This window comes from Chaetodon auriga, chromosome 21 (assembly GCF_051107435.1).
Source record: "Chaetodon auriga isolate fChaAug3 chromosome 21, fChaAug3.hap1, whole genome shotgun sequence".
NCBI lineage: Eukaryota > Metazoa > Chordata > Actinopteri > Chaetodontiformes > Chaetodontidae > Chaetodon > Chaetodon auriga.
The window spans coordinates 9,366,702-9,388,442 of record NC_135094.1 but is presented as its reverse complement, the minus strand read 5'-3'; the positions used below and the strand labels follow the sequence as shown (position 1 = coordinate 9,388,442).

The 21,741-nt window shown below is 42.6% G+C and overlaps 1 protein-coding gene across 6 annotated transcripts in view; it reads left to right on the top strand.

The window, feature by feature from the left end:
* Window positions 1-21,741, top strand: part of atp8a2 (ATPase phospholipid transporting 8A2) — a 48,304-nt gene that overhangs the window by 20,251 nt on the left and 6,312 nt on the right. For all 6 annotated transcript variants that reach the window (XM_076721421.1, XM_076721419.1, XM_076721420.1 and 3 more), the window contains 11 exons: window positions 269-407; window positions 1,142-1,206; window positions 8,975-9,147; window positions 13,905-14,088; window positions 14,702-14,812; window positions 16,383-16,457; window positions 16,841-16,963; window positions 17,499-17,577; window positions 17,693-17,754; window positions 18,226-18,282; window positions 20,977-21,084. In XM_076721421.1, the coding sequence (XP_076577536.1) occupies window positions 269-407; window positions 1,142-1,206; window positions 8,975-9,147; window positions 13,905-14,088; window positions 14,702-14,812; window positions 16,383-16,457; window positions 16,841-16,963; window positions 17,499-17,577; window positions 17,693-17,754; window positions 18,226-18,282; window positions 20,977-21,084 (1,176 nt within the window). The remainder of the gene's footprint in view (window positions 1-268; window positions 408-1,141; window positions 1,207-8,974; window positions 9,148-13,904; window positions 14,089-14,701; window positions 14,813-16,382; window positions 16,458-16,840; window positions 16,964-17,498; window positions 17,578-17,692; window positions 17,755-18,225; window positions 18,283-20,976; window positions 21,085-21,741) is intronic.

Here is a 21,741-nt window from a genome sequence, read left to right as displayed (position 1 = left end):
TTACTTCTTGGCATGAAGACACAAAGTTGGTTTCAGAGGTCCAAAATGAGCTGCTGTACCAACTGAACTTAACTCGCTGGCATCATTCTCATCCTCAAATTAGATATGGATGATGTTTTCTGGAGAGAAAGAGCCCTCACATACAGGCGGGTGACATCTGGATGAATTTGTAGCCTAAATGTGATTTATTCTAAGCTTCTTTCCTCTTTTGTGCCATATTTTGTTCTTCTATTTCTTTATCTGTCATGCTCTTCTGTTCCACCAATAGAACTTAATGCTGCTGGGCGCCACAGCCATAGAAGACCGTCTTCAGGCTGGCGTGCCAGAGACCATCGCCACTCTGATGAGGGCTGACATCAAGATCTGGGTCCTCACTGGAGACAAGCAAGAAACTGCCATCAACATAGGTGAAAGCATTTGAAATAAAGTCAACGTATGTGTTTAAGTCACAGCAAGAACAGTTTTGCCACAAGCAGATGGAAAGTAAGAGCAGCTAAACCGGATATGGAGTATGTGTCAGTGATGAAGGCAAATCCAACAGTGGTGTGGAAGTCCCCTTGTCACTACAGCATTATGTGCAGCAGTGTAGGAAACCGTATGTATTGTGGAGTTAATTAAATCATGGCTGGAAGAATAGCAGGCATTATGTGGGCTGTTAAATGCCAGACATGTCTTCAATCTCCAAGTGAAATGTACCAGTGGCCAGTGGGCGCAGGGTTAAAGTTGCACAGAAATGACATTAGTGCATTTAGTTTCTCTTGGCAGTCGTGGAGGAAGTTGGTGGCAGATGTCCACAAAAACAAGACTTGAAAGACATTTTCAGAGTATACATTTGTCTCTGATGTGGGACATCATCTACCACTTTCCACACTCTCTACACCTTTATTGGTATGCAGAATAATTGTGAGTTAGCAGTTCTGCTATGTTTAAGGTGCATGATGTAGTTGAACTACGCATAACAGACCACAATAGAGATATGATGGCTGGAGGCAGACAGAGGGATATGGAGTGTGTGAGAATGGAGCAGGATTTTGCAAAACCAGTCGTACATGAGACCAGTTTTTCACCAGTGTTTTGGGTTTGAGTAAATCTAATCTCCCTCCCATCCCCCTTTCGCTACCTTCCACAATCTGTTTCTCAGGTTACTCCTGTCGTCTCGTGACACACGGCATGTCCCTCATCATCGTCAACGAAGATTCGTTGGACGTGAGTACACCCTTGTCTTACTCCTGACTGTGTACAGTATGGGGACTTTTTGTGTGTGTCCATACAGGAGTGAGGGCATGCACGTGGTCGGATCTTAAACAGGTTACTGTGGGAACTAGGGTGTGGTCCGCAGCCAGATTGGTGGGTGGGGCTCTTTGTGTGCTCACAGGTGCAGATAATTAAAGTCTCTGGTGTCCCTTTGGAGAAAGGGATGAAAAGAGACAAGTAATGAACTATCACTTCTTTCCCTCTCCCTTTCTTTCCCTCTCCTTCTGTCTCTCCATCTTTTTCACAGCATTCACATACAGCACCATGTACAGACTGTATATGTGTTCAGTCTATTTATGTTCCTTTCGCTATTTAGAGTGAGATGTGAGACATTCTGTGTGTCCAGATTCGATTTCTACCCCACTTATGTGTTCTTTGCATTCATGTTTCATGTGCAACTGCTTAACTTAAGTCACTTGATTACTGTCATGTGCCTCTGTGTCTGTCTCTCTTTCACGCTCTCACCAACACCCACATGTGTGCTTACACTCAAACATGTATACAAAGACACACACACAATCACAGTGTGTTCAGTTTTACAGAGTTTGTTTATATGTGAGACTAGGGAGATTATGCCTCATAAATTTTAAGCGTAAGCACTGAGCGTATGTGTGTGTGTTTGTTTATGGGTTTGTGTGTGAGTGCAGTGTTTGTGGGCCCAAAGTGTGTATTAAACCTTGATGGAGAGACATCTGTGTTTACATTCATAATTTTCTTGCTTCATGTAAGTCATTGCGCAGATGGCGGGTGTCTTGACCTGTGAGCTTTTAGAGGGATTTTATTGTCTATAGCATGATCAACTTGGCATTAAAGACCTCTGTGTGGTTAACATTGAATCCAATTTGAATCGTTTGTGAGAGGATTTCAACGTTGGTCATGATATTAAATTTAATTGCACAACTTCACACCTATAATCACTTTGCTTTCCCATGTTATGCCAACATCTAGTAAAAGAAATAGTTGTGATGTCATATTTACATGCATCAAAGTGGTGTCTGGAAGCTCCCAGACTTTGAAAACTGCTGGTCAAAAGCCAGACAGCGTGCAAGGTCTCTCAGACGCTGTGTAAATTGAGTTGAAAAGGGTGAAGATTAATGTCAGGCTAATAAGAGTACTTTAGAATCGCCTATGCATTTAGTACAGGAGGGTGAAAGCCAATGCAGTTAGCACTGTAAGTGGATCGTTTTTAATATGGTTTGGAAGATTTTGTTAGCAGCCATCCTTGATCACATACAATACTTTTCCAGTAAACAGATCAAAATCTGAGTAGAAGTAGAAGTCTGCTAATATAATCTGGGTCGGAGGATGAAACATTGGGCTCTGATAACAGCTGATGACGTAAAAAAAAAAAGTTGCGTATGTCATTTTTTTTGCCCTGCCGTTATTGCTCATACATACTTGAAATTCTTGTCCACAAGCTTTAATTGCAGCCATAGGGAATGTTACGCCTGCCTTCCTTCGGGAAACTCCTTTAGATTACACATAGATGTACGGTAGGTAGGTCCAATAACACATAAGACAGGAGTTCTTTGTTATCAGACGGTCTGAGTGTTTTTTTGCACCTACATGTCAGAAAAGAGAACTTTCTAATCCTTTTCATTAGAAATATTTTGAGGCAGAAAAAAGTCTCTTCTTCGGCTGAATGACTTGTAATTGTGCAGAATGTGCTGTAGCAGAGAAGGATTTAGGCCATTGCTGTCTAAAGAGGGGACAGTATAAACGAAAAGACTGTGGTGAGAATGGTGTGTAAAGTGAGTTTTTCAAAGTACACTTTTTCCAGACAAATCTCTCTATCATCTTTTGTTGAATGAAAGTTAATGACAACAAGAACAAAAGGAAATCAATGGAAAGGAAGGAAAAAAAAGGAAAGACAATGGCACAGAGAGACTCTAGAAAAACTGACATAACACTCACTGTGATGAGAATTATTCTTAATATGATTTTATGCGCTGCAGTTTTAGACTTACCTTTTGCCAAATACAGACAAAGACTTTCCATTCAATACATTCCATTTAGCAGCAACTTTAAACAACTTGGAGCCGTAGGGAATCCATCTTTCATCTGGAAAGCCTGGCCTCATACAGAAATGGCAGCCGTCCCCACTGCTGATGTGTCCTTGAGCAGGTTTTTGAATCTGTGCCTGTTATCATTGTCGAAGAAGTTCAAGATTAAGTATGTTATTGTCGTTCAGAGGGTTCTTTTGTAAAGTGTAAAGTTTGATATGGCACACAGAGACAGGAAAGTTGAGAGGGACAGCTGGTTGACATGAAACATAAACCATGGGCCATGAGTGGAATTTTTCATGTGACGAGTGTATGATCGATGCTTTAGAGTCTGGGCCATTTGTAGCACACTTTCAAGTGGGTGTTGGCAAATATGACACAGAATGAACAACATGACAAACTGCTGCAACAGAACCCAGTTATTAAATGGGAATAATGAATGCTGGTTCACATCCCATTATACACAAAATACAGTAGACAATCAGATGTTTGTCAGATCAGTTATTCAATATCCTCTCATAAACATATTGATAGCTCGACTTTCATATCCATAGCACAACTTTGGACGTAATGTACGCATGTAAGAGAGGAAACATCTCTCTCATGTTAATGAATGTAGCTTGTCGGTGGTGTCACAGTCATGCCTGTCAATCCGGTGAACTTCAGAGGGCTCTGGTTGTGTTCGGCGTGGATGAAAGCGACGCTGTCTTTACAGCAACACTTATCTCACACTTAAAATAACTCGAGCTGGCTCAGCTTCTTCATGCATGCAGGGCCTGTTTCAAAATTTAACCTGCACATGAGCGAAAACAGAAGCCGCTCATCAAATCTCACCTCGAGGCTGACCTCTTGCCCTCATTTTAAAAAATTTGTCCCAACTTTTCGCTCCCTCTTATTACACCTTCTTTCAGCTGTTATCAGTTTGAAGGTCGATCAGTGTAGTGGATCTTGCAGTTGGCGGCAGATATTCCCCCCCCAGCCCAACCCTTTCTCCACTCCATGTCTCCTTCACACCACTACCTCCACATCTGTCAGCACCCTCTCTGTGCACAGGAAGCAAGTACACAGCCTCTGTGGTGTGTGACAGGAAAAATGTGTGTCTTTTAGAGGGAGAGCAGGAACAAGCAACAGAATATGAGTGTTTATCCTAGTACAAGCGCAGGAGTGTGTTTGTGAATAAAGCCAGGGGGAGTGTTTATTGTACTTCATGAAGGAGATGGACATTCTGGATAGAGAAAGAAAATGGGGAAAAGAAGGGGGAGATTTGGCTGAGACATGTGAGGGCGATGAGTGAGTTGTAATGCGATCTCCTTTTGGTGCTCCTCCTCATCAAAACAAACCCTGTGAGCAATGCCTCCTGGGTAAACGGTTTGCAACCACTGAAGCTGTGACAAGCACCATCTGTCACCTTCAGATCACATGCCACACACAGACTAACACAAATCTTTTCCCTGTCTCCATCTGTTTAGTCAATACCAAAGGACAGACAAGCATACAAATGTAAAATCTCCTTTCATCGTCTTACTTCTGTCTGTGAATCTGTCACACACACACACACACACACATACACACACACCCACATTCTGTTTACCCTAAATGCAGTGGCACATGATCATGCTGATCAGCTTGATAGTTCTGAATATACATTACATCTAACTTTCCCACAATCCCCCTCTCCTCGCCACGCTGCCCGCAGTACAACTCTTAAACAAACAGCATCTCTCTTCTGCTCATTAATCATCTTTGTACACAGACACACACACACACACAGACACACACACACTTTTTAGTGCCTCAACTTGCTGTATTGTTCTGGGATTTTTCAGTTTATATTGGTTTTGGTACATCAGGCCTCCCACTGTTAAGACCACATGTCTGTCTGTGTCTACTTCTTGGTAAGCAATATGTGTGTGTGTGTGTGTGTGTGTGTGTGTGTGTGTCGGTGTGTCGGTGTGTGTGTGTGTGTGTGTGTCGGTGTGTCGGTGTGTGTGTCGGTGTGTGTGTCGGTGTGGGTGTGGGTGTGGGTGTGTGTGTCGTTGTGCGTGTGTGTCTGGCTCAGGCAGAAGAGGATGTGGGTGTTTGCACAGATGCACAGTCAGATAATTAAACGGTATATTAAATCTCGCTGGTGGTGACAGAATCTGCACTTCAGATATGAGCATGTCTCTCCCCGCCTTCTTTTCACTCAGCAGCTCTCTCTCTTTTCCCCATGTCTGGATCCTTGTCCTTTGTCGGTCTCCTTTTCTTTGTACCCTTTCTCATTTGTCTTGCTTAGTGCATTTCTGTATATTTTATACTCTGCCTATGCACATTTGTCATAATGGCACTAGCAATTGAGCTCTCTTTGAATGGAGAGGGTGGCCTGGAATAGATCAACATTTGGCTTTCCCCATCTTCAGCTTGTTCATTTAAATATACATACATGCAGTATATAGATAGGTATGTGTGTGTTTGTTTCTGTGTGTGTGTGTTTGTCTGTGCTTGTGTGTGTGTTTGTTCTTTGGTGTTTTATAGTAAAGTATGCACTGAGAGACGGTGACCTGTTATATCTCAAACTGTCCCCATGCCCTGCCTAATTTGTGATCCAAATTTAAACCTGATAAAATTCCATGGAGAAGAGCCTGTGAACATAGTTACAAACTCTGTGTGCGTGCGTGCGTGCGTGCGTGCGTGCGCGCGCGCGTGCATATGCATGTGTGTTAGTGTGGCTGCCCCCTTCAAGCTCAGATGCATATGAAAAATAAACATTTACTTTGGAACATAAAAATGCTTGCTAATGAGATCTGTCACATTGCAACTCGTGCAATCAAAGAATTAAGCAATTTTTTCCTCTAAGGTCTCCAAAAATAGCAGTTAATTTAGCGTGAGAAAGAGTAAAGTTGCACAGTAATGGATTTTTCTTTGGTCTCATGTTTATTCTCTTTGAGAAAGTGTTAACAGATCATAGTGGACCTTTTGTGAGCTGTTTCTTTTCATCTTAGTTTGGCGTTTTTTTGTCATGAAGATATGGTTAGGTCTGGACTTGCTGTACTTTAGTAAGTGGCTGCCTGTTAGCTTTAAGAGCTAACTAGTGTTTGTACCATAGTAACCTTTTTTTAATCTTCTACAGCTCCCTGCAGACTCAGCCTGGTTATTATCCTGAGTTATCTTCGCTGCTAAAGCTTTGACTGGACCTGCTGTGACAAGTCACTGAGGTGTATTAGCACCTCACTGCTAGACTGGTGAACTGTTTGCATTGACTTGAGGATTGACCCTTTTATACTGTGAAACACTACACAGGTTCACGTTATGATGAATTTCAGGCACAACTAGCAGCTGAGCCATTATTACATTTGAATTGAAAGCTGTCCCCTCACGTCCGCTTGAATCATGTTTGAAAGAGCTTCACAGAATCAGGCCCAATGCAGAAAGCTGTGCAAGCCTTCAAGCATCAACACCCACCACTCCAAATATGTGTCATATACAGTGTTTTTACACAATCATTTATCACTTATGTGCTGTTTACTTTGTATTATGCTGCTGGGGCTTTTTGCGTCCATTCCTCTTTGATGAGGTGAGGTCAAGCAGGAGGAAAAAGGAGTTTTGTCAGATTCTCATGTCTCACACATGCACTACATGTGCACACGCACAACCCCTGTGCACTGACAGGCAAACATTCATACATGCATACACGTGTTTCACTCCTCTGTAAAAACACATGCACATCACACACACATAGACGCTTTGAGTTTCAGAACTCTGACAACCTGTAATCTCCTTTAATCCTTTCATTATGTTTTTGTTTTCCTTTCCCCTGTTTGGGGGAAAAAGGTGAATGCAAACAGGAATTCCGGCATACAAAGAAAAACACACAGCCTCAGGCTGAGAAAACAAGAGCGGGGAATTTTTGGGAAGAGGAGGGACACTTGTGTGCGGACGCATGTGTGCATCGTTATTTGGCTAGAAGAAGAGAGGCTGCATTGTTCATGCGATTGTGTTACATGCATGTATATGTGAGTGTGTGTGTGTGTGTGTGTGTGTGTGTGTGTGTGTGTGTGTGTGTGTGTGCTCGCTGTGTCGTCTCTTGCACATGCTGATTGGTGGACAGAGGGGTTATCTCTCTGCGGGTCACTGGATTCTCTCAGGTCTAATGGCCGCCAATAACCCACTGTGAGAGACTGTGTAGATTCTCAACGGTGCCAAATTTTCAAATGTTTGTCCACTTTTGTGTCTGGAGTTTGGTCTTGTGAAGCTGATTGCCATGTATTTAGCTGTATTGCCCATGTTTCCATAAACAGTTCCTGTTATGGGGCATTTCATTTTGCGTCACTCATTGTTTATTATGTGTATAAGCTCAATTCCACGTGTACAACTAGCAAAACTGTCCTTAGATTGACAGATATTGAGCTGTTTGCTACAGTATTGGACAACACTTGATAGATAAAACATTCTTGTACCATCTTTTTAGCGTTACAGTGATATTAATAGGCTTTAACCTGAATTCACATGGTGATCTCTTTAATGTAAAGAATTCTTAGTAAACATGAAGTCAGAGCTGGAGCTTTTAAGCCAAATGACATCTAAATTCAGATTAATTTTATTTCTCACAGTTTTTACATGGTTTCATGATGATTCATTATTGGAAAGCTAAAAGTTGTTCCTTTCTTTTTTATATTTCATATTGAGCATGAACAGAACTTCCATTTAATATTGGGATTCCATGGAAATCATAATTTCAGTCAGTGGAAATGTAGAATTCAGGTGTGTGTATCTGTGTGTGCGTGTGGCCCTGACTGGTAGCTTGTAGCGTGCCTGCTCCTCCACATGGAATTCATTACAACTTTGTGGGATGTTTATTTTCTCTATTAATCCCTGTTCCTCTATTATCAAGAGCTCCATCAAAACTGCCCCAAACGACTGCCCTGCAGGCAAGCTGGCATTGACACTAACACACACAGACACGCATGCACACACACATACATGTGCTCGCACACACACACACAAACGCTCTGCTGTTAGAAATGAATGATGCAGTTTACCCTGCCACAACATTAGTCTTATTTTGTCTCCTTTGCACGTTTTCAACCGCTGTGGTGTGTTGCTGTTCTGTGAAGTAAATATTTAAGATTTCATGCCGTGGTTGAAAATGCCTTGAGGACCTTGAAGCATCCGTGGGTTGTAATGAAGTCTAGGGCAAATGTGAACTTTATGTTGGCATTCTTAATTGTTTAGTGTACACAGAAGCAAATTCTTCCCCCAGATGAAAGCCGCCCATGCAACCAGGAGCACATGTCTTCCATTTACCAGCAGTGGTTTTGACCTTTCAACGAATTGCTCTGTGTGTTTTGACGTGTGTGATTTGTATTTTCACCACTTTTTGAGGCCACAGTATCTCCACAAAAACATAAAATCTGAATATGCGGTCACTTAAAAGGGCCGCTGCCTGATCTCATGAGGAAAAAGAGTCATTTTCATGGTGAGAATCAGAGTTGTGATTGGTTGGGGTGCAGATTAGGATTTAAGACCAATTAGTGGTGAGGTTCAGGGTTAGAGGTTAGGTTTTTACTGTAAGCCAACAGCATTTCCTGATGCATCCCTGTGAGCACTGGTGTGTTTGCGCATACGATCCAACTGTAGAGTTAAATTGTGCCAATAAATGCATGTTGATAATGTGTGAAAGTGTCCAGTGAGTCTCTCAAGCTTGGTTTCTCATTCTCTGTGTCTTTGTCTCCTTGCAGGCTACTCGTGCCACACTGACAGCTCACTGTTCATCCCTGGGCGACTCTCTGAGGAAGGAAAATGAGCTGGCGCTGATCATCGACGGTCAGACGCTGAAATATGCACTGTCCTTCGAGCTCCGCCAGGCCTTCCTTGACTTGGCGTTGTCCTGCAAGGCTGTCATCTGCTGCCGGTAGGGAAGAATCATTTTTCACACACATGCACACACAAACACATGCATTAGCAAATGATGGGAGTATCTGCACAGGTCAGGAGAGCTTGGAAAAGTTTGGCATTCTGAATGTACAGAGCACAAAAATATTAAAATTCAGTGTTTTACCTTGTTTGTGTTCAGATTTCACTTTTCAGTCAGCTCCTTACTCAGAAAATGGTTGCAAGATATTAGTCAAAATTACTTAACGGTGCAGTGCTGGAATAATTAGTGAAAAGGAAATTACAATTAGTCTTGGTCTATGGTGAAATTTAATTCTGTTGAAGCACGGCATGGAAAAATGCTTGTTGCCCATAAAAGAAGCATGAAAGGTAAAAATCTCACCAAAACAGCAGCCTCATGAAAAAAAAATTACAGTGTGGACAATCTTGTGACCAAACAACTGAAACAAATTAGTCTGCGAGAAGTCTGCACAAAGTCTGGAATTTTAATTGTCAAAATGACACGAAGTCTGTATTAAAAAAAAAACACAGTATCACAGTGCTGCTGTGGGAAAACCTCCACACAAAACACTGAAATTTGCAACTTACAAGGTCTTTGTTAGGCAAGTCCTTGTTATCAGCTGTTTTTTGTTCATCTTGTATGCATTTTGACCACAAATGGTCTTGCTCAGGTAAAGTGAGGGTTTGAGCTGTGATGACACATTAGACATCATCTATGAAATTAATCCTGATGACTGCTAAAAGCTTAATAGAGTGTTGGCAGAAGAAGGTTGGCGAGAGTGCATGTCATTATGGTTTAAATCCCCGAACTGTTTTTTTTTTTTTAATTAAGTAAGTCAGTCGCCAACTGGTGGCACCTCATGAAGAAAAAATGCAATCCACTGAATCCATAATCACACACAGATTAATTCTCACTCTGTTGTGTGCCTGATAAAGAGAGAGAGAGTGCCAGAGAGTGTATGCACACGCAGGCCTGTATGCCCGCGTGCATGTGTTTGTAAAGGTTGTCGGGTGCCTACGGTCAGTAAATGAATGAGGATGATAAAAGCACAGCAGGAGTAATGTAATACACTACACTGCATGGAAATGTCAAAGCCATGACTCACGTACTGCTGGTACCCCTGGAATTGGCACCAACACACACACAGGCATGGCCATTATACATTTCCATTCATACAAAGTGCACCCTGTTCATAGAATGTTTACTGCATGTTCCCTTTTTTGGTCATGTTCCACTCAACACCAGCTGTGATGTTTAACAAAAGAGTTTCCACTCATCTTTTGTCTCCGTCTGTGTTTGTGTGTGTGTGTGTGTGTATGTATGTGCATGTGTGTGTGCGCGTTTGTGCGTGTGTGTGTGCAGCCAGGAGGGAAGTAATTGACTCTCCCTTGCATATCCAGGCCATATCCGGACTCAGGTCTCACAGGCCTTGCAAACAGCCTCCAGCTTCCTTTCCTCTACCCTTCACTCCATCCATCTCTCCCTCCCCACTCCCTCCTCCCCTCCATATCGGCCTTGCTACCTTGAAAACATGTAAAGTACTGAACTTTGGCATCAAATGTCTGGTCCGATTCATTGCTAGTTCCTGATTAAAAGCAATATTTTGCCAGTTTTGGAAAATGTGCAAAGGAGCAAGAGGAGCAGGAGGTAAGTGAGGTTTTCATAAAAGCCTTTATTAGTCACATGGCTTGTTAATGAAAGTTCTTCATCAGGGTCCATTTATCAAAACTCTGTGTACTTCTGCTCCTCTTGAGGACCTGAAGTTTGCTTGTTTGCATACTTTTTCTGTACACTGTAGTCTGTTGAGTGCATCCCAAGATTTACCCATTCAGAACAACGCTGTCTGTTTGGATTTGCCAGTTTTAGATTGTATTTTATGTGAACAGTTAGTTCTTGTACAGCTGCTTATGTTTAGAAAATATTTATCATTTAAGAGGTGTGTCTCTGTTTAAAATATTTATCAAAGTAAGAAATCAGAATTACTGACTCTGGTAGAGATTTCTATTTTGTACTGTAGGTTAGTGGTTCCCAGCCAGTTTGTGCATGTTACCCTGTAATACACAGCAATGTCATTACAGGTTAAATTCAGGAGCTCTGTACACTTCCACCAAAGAGTTCAGCTGCTCAGACTCTTTAATTTGAATAATTATGAGAGGCACTGTGAGATAAAACTACCCAGGATTGCAAAACGGGAAAAAGGAAGATTAGAGAAAAGTTGCAGAATTAGTTTTGTATTGTTTTCCTCACCTGTAATCATCTCATGATGCCTTGGGAGGTCCCGACCTGCATGTTGAGAACCGCTGCTGTAGGTGATTGCTGGTGTGATGTTGTGTGTGCATCCAGGGCACGATGCTGTTAATAAGGTGCCTGTACATAATGAGATTTGACTTTTAAGTATAGAGGTGCCTGTGAGGTAATGTCTCACTTACTGTATGTGTGTGATGTTTCACAGTTTGGGAATGTGTGCGTGCGTGTGTGTGTCTCAGGGGCGGCAGAGTCAGGGTGCACTCGTACGCATGGCTTCCTGACTTCACTGTGCGTTTGTTTATCAGAGGACTTAACGTCTGCTTATTTTCTGCTCAGTTCCACCGTGAAGAGCACTGGGAGCCTTTCATCTCTCCAATGCCACTTTACACAATCCCAGACACTGTTAGCAGTGTTTAGAGGAAAGGTAGAGTGAGACAGAGAGAGAGAGAGATAAAGAGAGATTTGTGATCAGACGCCGAGAGACACACAGACACATCAGACGCAGAATCAGGGAAAACAAAGACCAGAGGCTGATCCCATCCTTTAGCAACGACTACAGAGGCCAAGACTATCTGAGGTTTTCCATGGAAATGTCCTCTGGTGTATGGTAGTGGTGGTGGGTTGGAGGTGTGTGTGTGTTTGTGCATGTGTGTAAATTTGTGTGTTTTTGCACTCTCCTATGTATAAATACTAAGCAGACCACCCAGCTCTGTGATTTCAGCTTGACCGGGACTTGATCCTTCGTACATATTCATAGAAGATAGACCGTCTTTATGACCTGGGGGCTCCAGCCGGATGTGTGTGTATGTGAAGGGTCATGCATCTGCTCGTGATTTCATTTTGTCATATTTTCCTCAAAGCATTGTATTGTATTCCGTCTGCATGTGATGGTTCATGCAGCTACACATAATTTGATTTTGTAATATCATTATCAGAGCACTGATGAACTTGATCCTAGAAGTGAGAGCTATAGCTGTACTTGTCACACACACTCAAAGAAAGTGACCCCCCCCCCCTTTCTTAGGAAGTGTTTGAAGTATTGTCCACACTTTAAGTGGATAGCCCTGTGTTAATACTCAAATTACTATCACCTAATGCATCACTGAGGCTCAGGTAACTGCTATATCATTAGGGAAATGTAATGTAAATATTTAATAGCTGGATTTCAGTTAATCTCTCATAATGCAGCCAGCGGGGGAGTATCCTACTGTACTTCCAAATGTTTGAATTCGTTGTAAATAAATATTTATATAAAAGACAAATATCCTATCTTAAGATGTGGTAAAATGTTTTTTCTTTCATATTGTGCATAAGCCACTACAGCTGTAGCTGTCCTGTACTGTGGGAAATATGACTGGCTTTGTTATACAAGTTTAATCCCAGTCCCAGTATCAATTTTCTCCCCTGTCTCCTCCTCTGTAGATATACTTGTTTTCACTGCACAGTGTACAAGTAGTACAGAACAAGACGCACTTAAGCTGTGTGCACGTGAATGACAGGCAGTAGGAATGAATTTGAATTCAAAGTGAATGTTTTTCTTAGCTCCGTAGATTAATACAAAATAGACTTTCCATAAGCAAGCAAGACCAACAGCACAAGACCGTCTCCTACTCTTTATTTTTATTTTTACTTCCAGCAAACACCAAGTGAAGCCTTCACAGTTTCTTTCAATGGCACATGGTGGGAAAAAAATTAATTATTGGTAGGAAAAAAATGCTTCCAAAACATCAGCAGGCATCAGCTGGAGCTGTGGTCTCATTTGTGTGTGGATTCAACACCTGGCACCATAAAATGAAAAAAATACCCACAGTACTTCAGCAAATGCAGCAGAACACCCTACTATCGTCTCTCAGCGGCCCCGAGGGAAATGCCTGTAATGGAGCCTCTCTGGGTCCTCTATTGTCATTGAAGAGACAGAACCGGTTATGAACGGGAGGATCAGTGATACAGGTCAAGAGGGTGGAGTACCACTGGAAGCTCCCTGAACACACATGCACACACACACACACACAAACACGTATGTATGCAGACGTGCGCACACTCATATATAAACACATCAAACGTGAGCTACCCAGAGTCTTACTAGCAGAACAGTGAATCATTGTTTCCTAATACCCAGCGAAGAGCAGTAAACACAGCCCTGCTATGTGTGTGTGTGTGTGTGTGTGTGTGTGTGTGTGTGTGTATGTGTGTGTGTGTGTGTGTGTGTGTGTGTGTGTGTGTGTGTGTGTGTGTGTGTGTGTGTGTGTGTGCGCACTGCCGCCAGCCTCTCATCCATCCTTTTCTTTTTCCCTTTCAAATGTTTCCCACTCTTAGTTTTTCAGGCTTCATTCGTCTTCCTAATTGCTGGCATCTTTGATTTTTTTTCCCCCCCTCTCTCCAAATGTTGTTCTCGTTTTCCTTGTTTCTCACAGTATTCTTTTATCGTCCACCCTCCGCCTCTGTAATTTCCTACTGGTACAGACAGCTGTATACACTTGCAATATCAACCAACCATCTCCGTCTTTGTCTTTGTTTTGTTTCTGCAGAGTTTCTCCGCTGCAGAAGTCAGAGATCGTGGATATGGTGAAGAAACACGTGAAGGCCATCACGCTGGCGATAGGCGACGGCGCGAACGATGTAGGCATGATTCAGACGGCTCATGTTGGAGTGGGGATCAGTGGCAACGAGGGCATGCAGGCCACCAACTCTTCTGACTACTCCATAGCACAGGTGGGATGCAGACAGCATGGAGACATGCAGAAGACAGCCTCAGTGAAGGTCATGCAGATATGTTACATGAACATAGATACTGGATTCATGCCTGTTTGTCCACCCCGCTCAAGTGTCCTTAGGCATGACACAGAATCTGTACCTGCTCAGTGTGGAGCTGATCCTGATCTTTGACCTCCCTGGGGGGGCACACTGAAAGGAGAATTTACTTACAGGGGTCACTCAAGTATCATGTTTTCAATACAAACAAGCGGCTCATCTTGAGTGTTTATATTCTTACAATTAAAGAAAGTCCATGATAAGTAAAATATTTGTCATTTGCAAGCCTAGCTCCCATTAATCATCTGTGTGGCAAACAATGACACCTCTTCTAATTACCGAGGAATCTTGTCTTTTCTCACACAAACACAGTCTGTCACTTTCACTGATTGAGTTGTTTATCTCGTAGCCTTTGGCCATCTTGCACAGCTTATCTCTGTCAGTGGGACTTTCTTCTTGTCTCCCTGTCACATTCTTGATGTTCCGTCTGTTGCCTTTCTATCTCAAATTTTCACCTTGTTTTTAATTTTTCTTCTAATTATTGTAATAAATCTCTTTTCTCTCTGATTGGTAGTTCTCCTACCTAGAGAAGCTGCTATTGGTCCATGGGGCATGGAGCTACAACCGTGTCACCAAGTGCATCCTCTACTGTTTCTATAAGAATGTGGTTCTCTACATTATAGAGGTAGGAGCTTCACCACCACGCCCTCTGTTTTACACACACACACACACACACACACACACACAGAGTTACATTAACAGAGACATTTTGCAGCTGTTTGTCGACATGGCTGACAGTGACGGATGAGCTGCCCTTCTGGTGTCTGCTTTCTGTCTCTTATGCGCACACACACACACAAATACACACACATGCACAGAAAAAAACGTGTTTAGATCAGCAGTGTCGAATCCTTGGCTCCAAGGGTTGACAGCTTTGTGTGTGTGTGTGTGTATGTGGTGAAGGGGCACACTGCAGCCCTGGACTGCCTGTTATGGGGGGTATTTGTCAGCTGTGCTCCACCCTCTCTCACCCCTCTGTCTGACATTAAGGATGCCAGCAGGTGCGGGTCCTCATGGGAGCAGCAGCTTGTAACCGACTGTCCCACAAACCACACTATGTGCCTGTGTGTGTGTGTGTGTGTGTGTGTGTGTGTGTGTGTGTGTGTGTGTGTGTGTATGCATGTGTGTTTCCATGATTATCTCACATGATTGCAGATCACTCCAGGCCAAAGGTGAGAGACCGTCTCTGTCCACGCGGTGGAGACTGAATAATAGATGTGTGTGTGTGCGTGTGTGTGTCTGACCTCACCCCTAGGCTGTATGCTCCACTGTATGCCCAGGAATGCCACAACTCCCACCAGCGGCCCCAAACATTTTCTCTATCTGCCCTCAGATCAGCCTGTGTCTGCTGTGTGTGTGTGTGTGTGTGTGTGTGTGTGTGTGTATGAAGGCGTTAATGAAGGCTTCCCCTGGGCCAGAGTCCCATTTAGACACTGAGTGTTTTGGTCAATTAACTTCTCTAAAGTCAGACAGTGATTTCAGAGCCAGCTTGTGTGAATCCATTTAAAACCTTTTGCTACAAGACTTAATGGAGCTACAGAAAGTGCAGCTACTACATGAGCGTGTTTGATATTTAAAAATCAGTGCACCGTTGCCAGATGAATCATTATGCTTTGGTCTAATTACTGTAAACAATGGGATCGTCTTTTGTATGCCTCTCACGTCAGTGTTGGCTCAAGTGTTTCTCGAAATTATGACCACAATTCCCTTGAACCGCAGTGCATATGTCCAGTTTTCTATTAGCCTTTTCATTTGTTTGCTTTCTTTTCTTCATGCTTCTCTTGTTTAACAAGGTACAAGTCTGTGGAGATTAAAATCTATTTTTCAAGAGAGACCTTTCTGTTTTTATTTATTACAACAATAAATATAAACAGCGCCAACAGGTTAAGACAATTATCATACACTGCAAAAGAGTGTGGAGAATATCCTGATGTGTAACAGGTATGAGTTACCAAAACTTAATAATAGACCCTCAAATACAAGTGACAGTGTGCAGAATTTCTGGTTTCTTCTGGCACTATAAAATATAAATGTTCCATGTTCTACTAAAGTTATTTTATCCCTCGTCGACATCATTTTTTAAACAAATTTGGCCATCTGTCTCTGCTGTTTCCACTATCAGTACCTCCCTAAGGCGGATTTACCCTCTGCTATTGTTTCTCTCATCCCCTCTCATCCCTCTCTTTGTGTCCCAGCTCTGGTTTGCCTTTGTCAATGGTTTCTCTGGCCAGATCCTCTTTGAGCGCTGGTGTATAGGCCTCTACAATGTGGTGAGTACCCGCCCTCGCTCCCTCTCAAACTGTCCCACTCGTTTCCATTTCTCCACTCTTTCCCTCGGTCTCACCCTGTTTTACTTAAGTGCCGTCTCTCACTGTCTGCCTATCTCTAAATCAATCTCACTCTACTTTGTCTTCTTATCACCATTCTTTCTGAATGCCAGAAACATTTGTATTCATGTGTGTTCAAGTGTATGTGCATGTATCTGACTGCAGATGCCTTCAGGGTCCTCATTCTTAAAACATTATGGAATTTCTTTTAATGCTGACAGTCTGATCTGAACACTGATTGTCCAACTAGTCAAAGTGTGTGCGTGTATGTATGCACACTTCTCTGTCATCATGCGTTTTAATGGCTGTATCTGTTTGTAATTCAGATATTTACTGCACTGCCTCCGTTCACTCTGGGGATATTTGACCGGCCGTGCAGCCAGCAGAACATGCTCCGCTTCCCACAGCTCTACCGAATCACCCAGAATGCAGAGGGCTTCAACACCAAGGTACACACACCTTTACAATCTGCATGCACACACACACACACACAAACTACATGCTGCATCTTAAATCAAAGCTATATCTGTCATTTTTACGCTCTGCCTTCGACTTGTCATGCCTTGTGGGTTGTCTGTGGGATTGACGAGTGATGCCTGCTGTTTGTTTGGGACGCCAGAGAGTAAACAAGAGTGGCATGGAGACTGGGATGTATCCATGGCAACCTTTAATGAGATTCATAGGGCCAGAATAAGGAAGTCTTTCATTTTAGAGGGTATACCAGCAACCCACCTACTGTATGTGTGGAGTGTGTGTTAATGTGCGTGTGTGTGTGCAGTACAGGAGGGCACTTTTGATGGCAAGAACACAGTGGAAGTTGTATGTAACTGTGAGGATTTGCTGTTTTCATGTGTGGGGGCATATGTGTGCTTTGGCATTAGTTTGCACTGAGTTGTTTTCCTCTCTTTTCTCCCCTCTTCCTTCCTTTTCTGTCTCTTTCTCTCTCTCTCTCTTTCTCTCTCTCTCTCTTTCTCTGTCTTTCAGGTGTTTTGGGGTCACTGTATCAATGCACTGATTCATTCAATCATTCTCTTTTGGTTTCCGCTCAAAATGTTAGAGCATGGTAAGTGATCTGCTGGAGTTACTCATCTACATTTTCATACATCTGTAACACTTTGTCATGAGGCATCTGTGTGTGTGTGCGTGTGTGTGTGTGTGTGTGTGTGTGTTCCCCACAGACTCTCCCTTCAATGACGGTCAGGGAAATGACTACCTGTTTGTTGGAAATATGGTCTACACAGTAAGCATCTTATTTGTGTTTTCTGTGTATTTCTGCATATATTTATGTCTGTGTCTTTTGGCATGCAGATTTGTCCTTTTTTTGAATATGCACAGTGTTTATTTACACACCAGCACTGTGCTGTTTCCTCTGAGCCGTTATGAGTCTCCAGTCAATCTAGTCTCGTCTAGCCAGTCTGTCTCCTCTCCACACTCATCCATCTCTTCTCTCTGTTCACGTCTCCATCTCACACTCTCGATATCCTTTTACTCCCTACAGTCTCATGTGAATGTCAATGGTGTTTATTTGTTGTGTTATGTGTGTGTGGACTACAGGGGAGCTGTGGGGTTCCTGAGTATTTTAACAGACATTGCTGAGTTTACTGTATAACATTAATGTTTATTATCTCCACAGTCGCCAGCTAGCTAATCCTGTTTCTCTGTTTTTTTTATTTGCCCTCCCTCTCTCCTGTGTGTGTGTGTCTGTGTGTAGTATGTGGTAGTTACAGTATGTCTGAAAGCTGGAATGGAGACCACCGCCTGGACCAGGGTAGGAACAGCAACACACTCTAATATGATATACCACATGTGCTGTATTTTACTCAACCGTTGATAAATAGATGGGGGGGTGCTCTGTGAGAATTTCAGTATGAGCGTTTCACATTACCTGGTCTAAATGCTCCATAGTCAGGACAGACACAGGAAAAAGATGTGGCTTACCTTGATCTTGTGGTGGAGGTTTGAAGTTTCAACTACTGTTGCTTGCACCAGTGCACTCTTCTAAGTTCACATGTGGTTTTAATTTTTCCCATTGCTTGTGTTCAATATTTCAAACTTATCCACTTGCTTAAAAAAACCTCCTCAACTCAATTTGGAGTTTTGTTGTAAACAAACAAAAGCTATGTTTACGTTCAGTGTTAGTCACCAAAATGCTTAGTGTGTATCCTCGAGATCTAACAAACATGTTGAGTGTAGTTCCTTATAAAAGATTTGCAAAGCCAACTTTTTAAAAAGTATTTTAAAGGTCCATACTTTTATTGTGGGAGTCTACAAGAAAATGTTAACGTGCTTTAATGTTCAAAAAAACATTTCGATTGTCCATCGATGCAGCACCTGTATTCACCCTGGGTCTGAAACGCTCCATTTTAGTGCCTGTCTCTTTAACCCCCCTCTCAAAAAACTGTATAGTCGTGACTAGTGTTAATTTCTTTAATGAAAACTATGACAAAATAAGTTCAACATGCAGTTTTGCTGATGATAATAGACAAGACTAAAGTGTTGCCTAAATCTCTCTTCAGAGATGTTTTTTTTTTCAGTGCAGAAGTGTCATGTCCTGTGCTACACTAGCACAGCATAATGAGGACTCAGTGATGTATTTTGGCAAGCATTTGGTGACATGAAAACAGTGTTTATTTGTCCTTCACGTTACCATCGAAATGAATGTGATGTGATTTGGCATCAAACTGAATCTTAATGTTTTCCTTAAATTGATACCATCAGACCACGAGACCAGGCACTTTGTGCAAAGCTGCATTCTTAATCATTCAGCCTGTGTTTTCATCAGATAATGAGGAGATAAAATCTTACGTGGAATAAGTTTGACTAAAATGACAAGAAAGTATTGGTTTTGGCTGAACTGAAATGTTCAAATTAAAAAAATTTAAAAAAGACTAAAACACTTTTCTTTAACTAAGATATGACTAAATGCCCAGACTTTTCTTTCACGAAAACTTCACTAATCAAAAAAACAGGACAAGGTTGACCAAAAATTCTAATAACTAAGACTGCCTTTGACACAAGACTAAGACTTAATGAAAGTGATACACTAAAAGTGGCTTTGTAATCAAAAAAGATGTAGAAATCTCACTTTCTACAGTATTCATTGTTTACACCCACATGTACTAGCTTGCAGTCTTCTTCTCTCCTGCATTTGCCGGCACATTTCAGCATATCTTGGTGTCACTCACGACCAACACACTCATAGAAAAACTGCTCCATAACGCTACTAGAGGTCTAAAACTCCACAGGGAACCTTAAAGTGTTGAATTTATTTTAAGAGGTGAAAGTTGCAAAGGACAAATGAACGTCATCAGTGCTCAAAGCACAGCAAAGGAGAAAAACAGATCAGGAAACAGTGAGATTACCATCTGTTAGAAGAGAAGTTCAGACAGTAACATAAGAGAAATCAGCAGACCCCCTTCTCCTTCCTTTCAGTGTTCTATTCGAGTCATGAGAAACTTATTTTTACACTGCTCTATATGGTTACTGTCAACTGTTACTGTTGATATTAGATAGGCTACTGATGAATAATGAATTTCAGGGCATACATCCAGGACAAACATCAAGGATGCAGACACTACAATGTCATGGTTATATATTGACATTGCCACTATTAAAAGAACATCTTGCTGGAAACCAGTAAAATCGCTTTTTAAATATAAATTCGTATGTGGCACTCGTCTTCTAAAACACTAACCAAGACATGTACACAAAGTTAGCTTTAAGAGTGAGTAAAATTACCTGTGATTTGTCCCAGACCATCAACAGGCAGCATGGGTTAAAAGCACTGACACCCCTGACACTAGTAATGTTAGCATGTGTGCTGTTTTTATATACATATACATGCCAGATGTCTGACGAAGGTGCAGAAACTCATAGTATGAGATGACTGCGGTTTATACAGACAAAACCTGAACAGCTGTACATGAGCTTTGCCTCAGTTTAAATACTGTTAAACAGTTAACAACATTGTTTTTTAAGCAAGGAAATATCTGAACAAAGAGTAATTAAACAAAACTAAGAGTCCGACCGAGTACTTGGTTCTCACCTTTTTGTATTGGAACAAAATTAGATGGATGTAGGGTTTGGGACAACAGTAGCTCGGGGCGTGACAGAGACATGATTTGGCTGCTTTCTACTGCTGGAGAGGGAGAGAGAGATTGGCAAGATGCACAGAAGGGCGCTGACACTTTTGGCCGTTCAGCTGTCCACACAACAGCCTGGCAGTAATGAAGCAGGGTCCCACTGGAATTCACACAGTGTCCCCTTACAGCAGATCACAGAGAGCAGGATGAAGACAGGGGAAGGAGGAAGGGAAAGGTTGTGTATATTCGGATGGGCTGTATGTAAACTATTCGACCTCATGCTGTCTCTATTTTCTGTCTCTTAATCTCCATCCTCTCCTCCCTTTGGCTTTTCTTTGCCCTCCTTCTTCTTTGTGTCTTTCTCTTTCTCTCTGTTGTAGTTTTCCCACCTGGCAGTATGGGGAAGCATGGTGCTGTGGATGGTCTTCTTCGCTGTCTACTCCGCCATCTGGCCCACCATCCCCATCGCCCCTGACATGCTGGGCCAGGCAAGTCCCTCTCCATAAACATGTGTCAGTCATTTCACTAACAGGGGGTGAAGGGGGTTAAAATAGCCCTTCCCTCTACATCTCTTTTCTGTAACCTCCATCACCTGCCCCTCCCTTGTTCTTGGTTGCCAGTACATGGCGCCTATGAGACTCACCTCTTGGGTGTTCCACGTCGGCACTGCTGGAGCCCCGGGGGAGATTTATGCCCCACCAGCCCCTCTCACCAGGCTTCCTGCACCTGCTGCATGTCACCCGAGCCCCGCTCTTTTACAGCCCTCTGTGGAGGTGTTGATTCAAGAGGGTGGGCTGCTGCTGATGGTGATGAGGGTCCAGTGGGGGTGAGGAGAGTGTGCGTGGAGTCCCCTTGATTGGGAGACTCATTTTAGAGTTTGTGCATCAGGCGGGGGTGAGAAGAGGTGCCCCATTGAGTGTGTTGAGTCTTTGGAGGAGAAGGGAACAGGGCTGTCTAAACTCCCCTCAGCCCATTAATTCAATTTGTGTCAGAAATCAGGAATGCGGTCAAATATCTGCAGCTGCTCTGTCTAACTGGGGAATGGTCAGAGACACTAAACCACCACCCCCCAACTCTCCATCATCCCCCCTAACTACCCTATTACCTCTCTTATTTCCCCTGCTCCCGCTATCTATATTTCCATC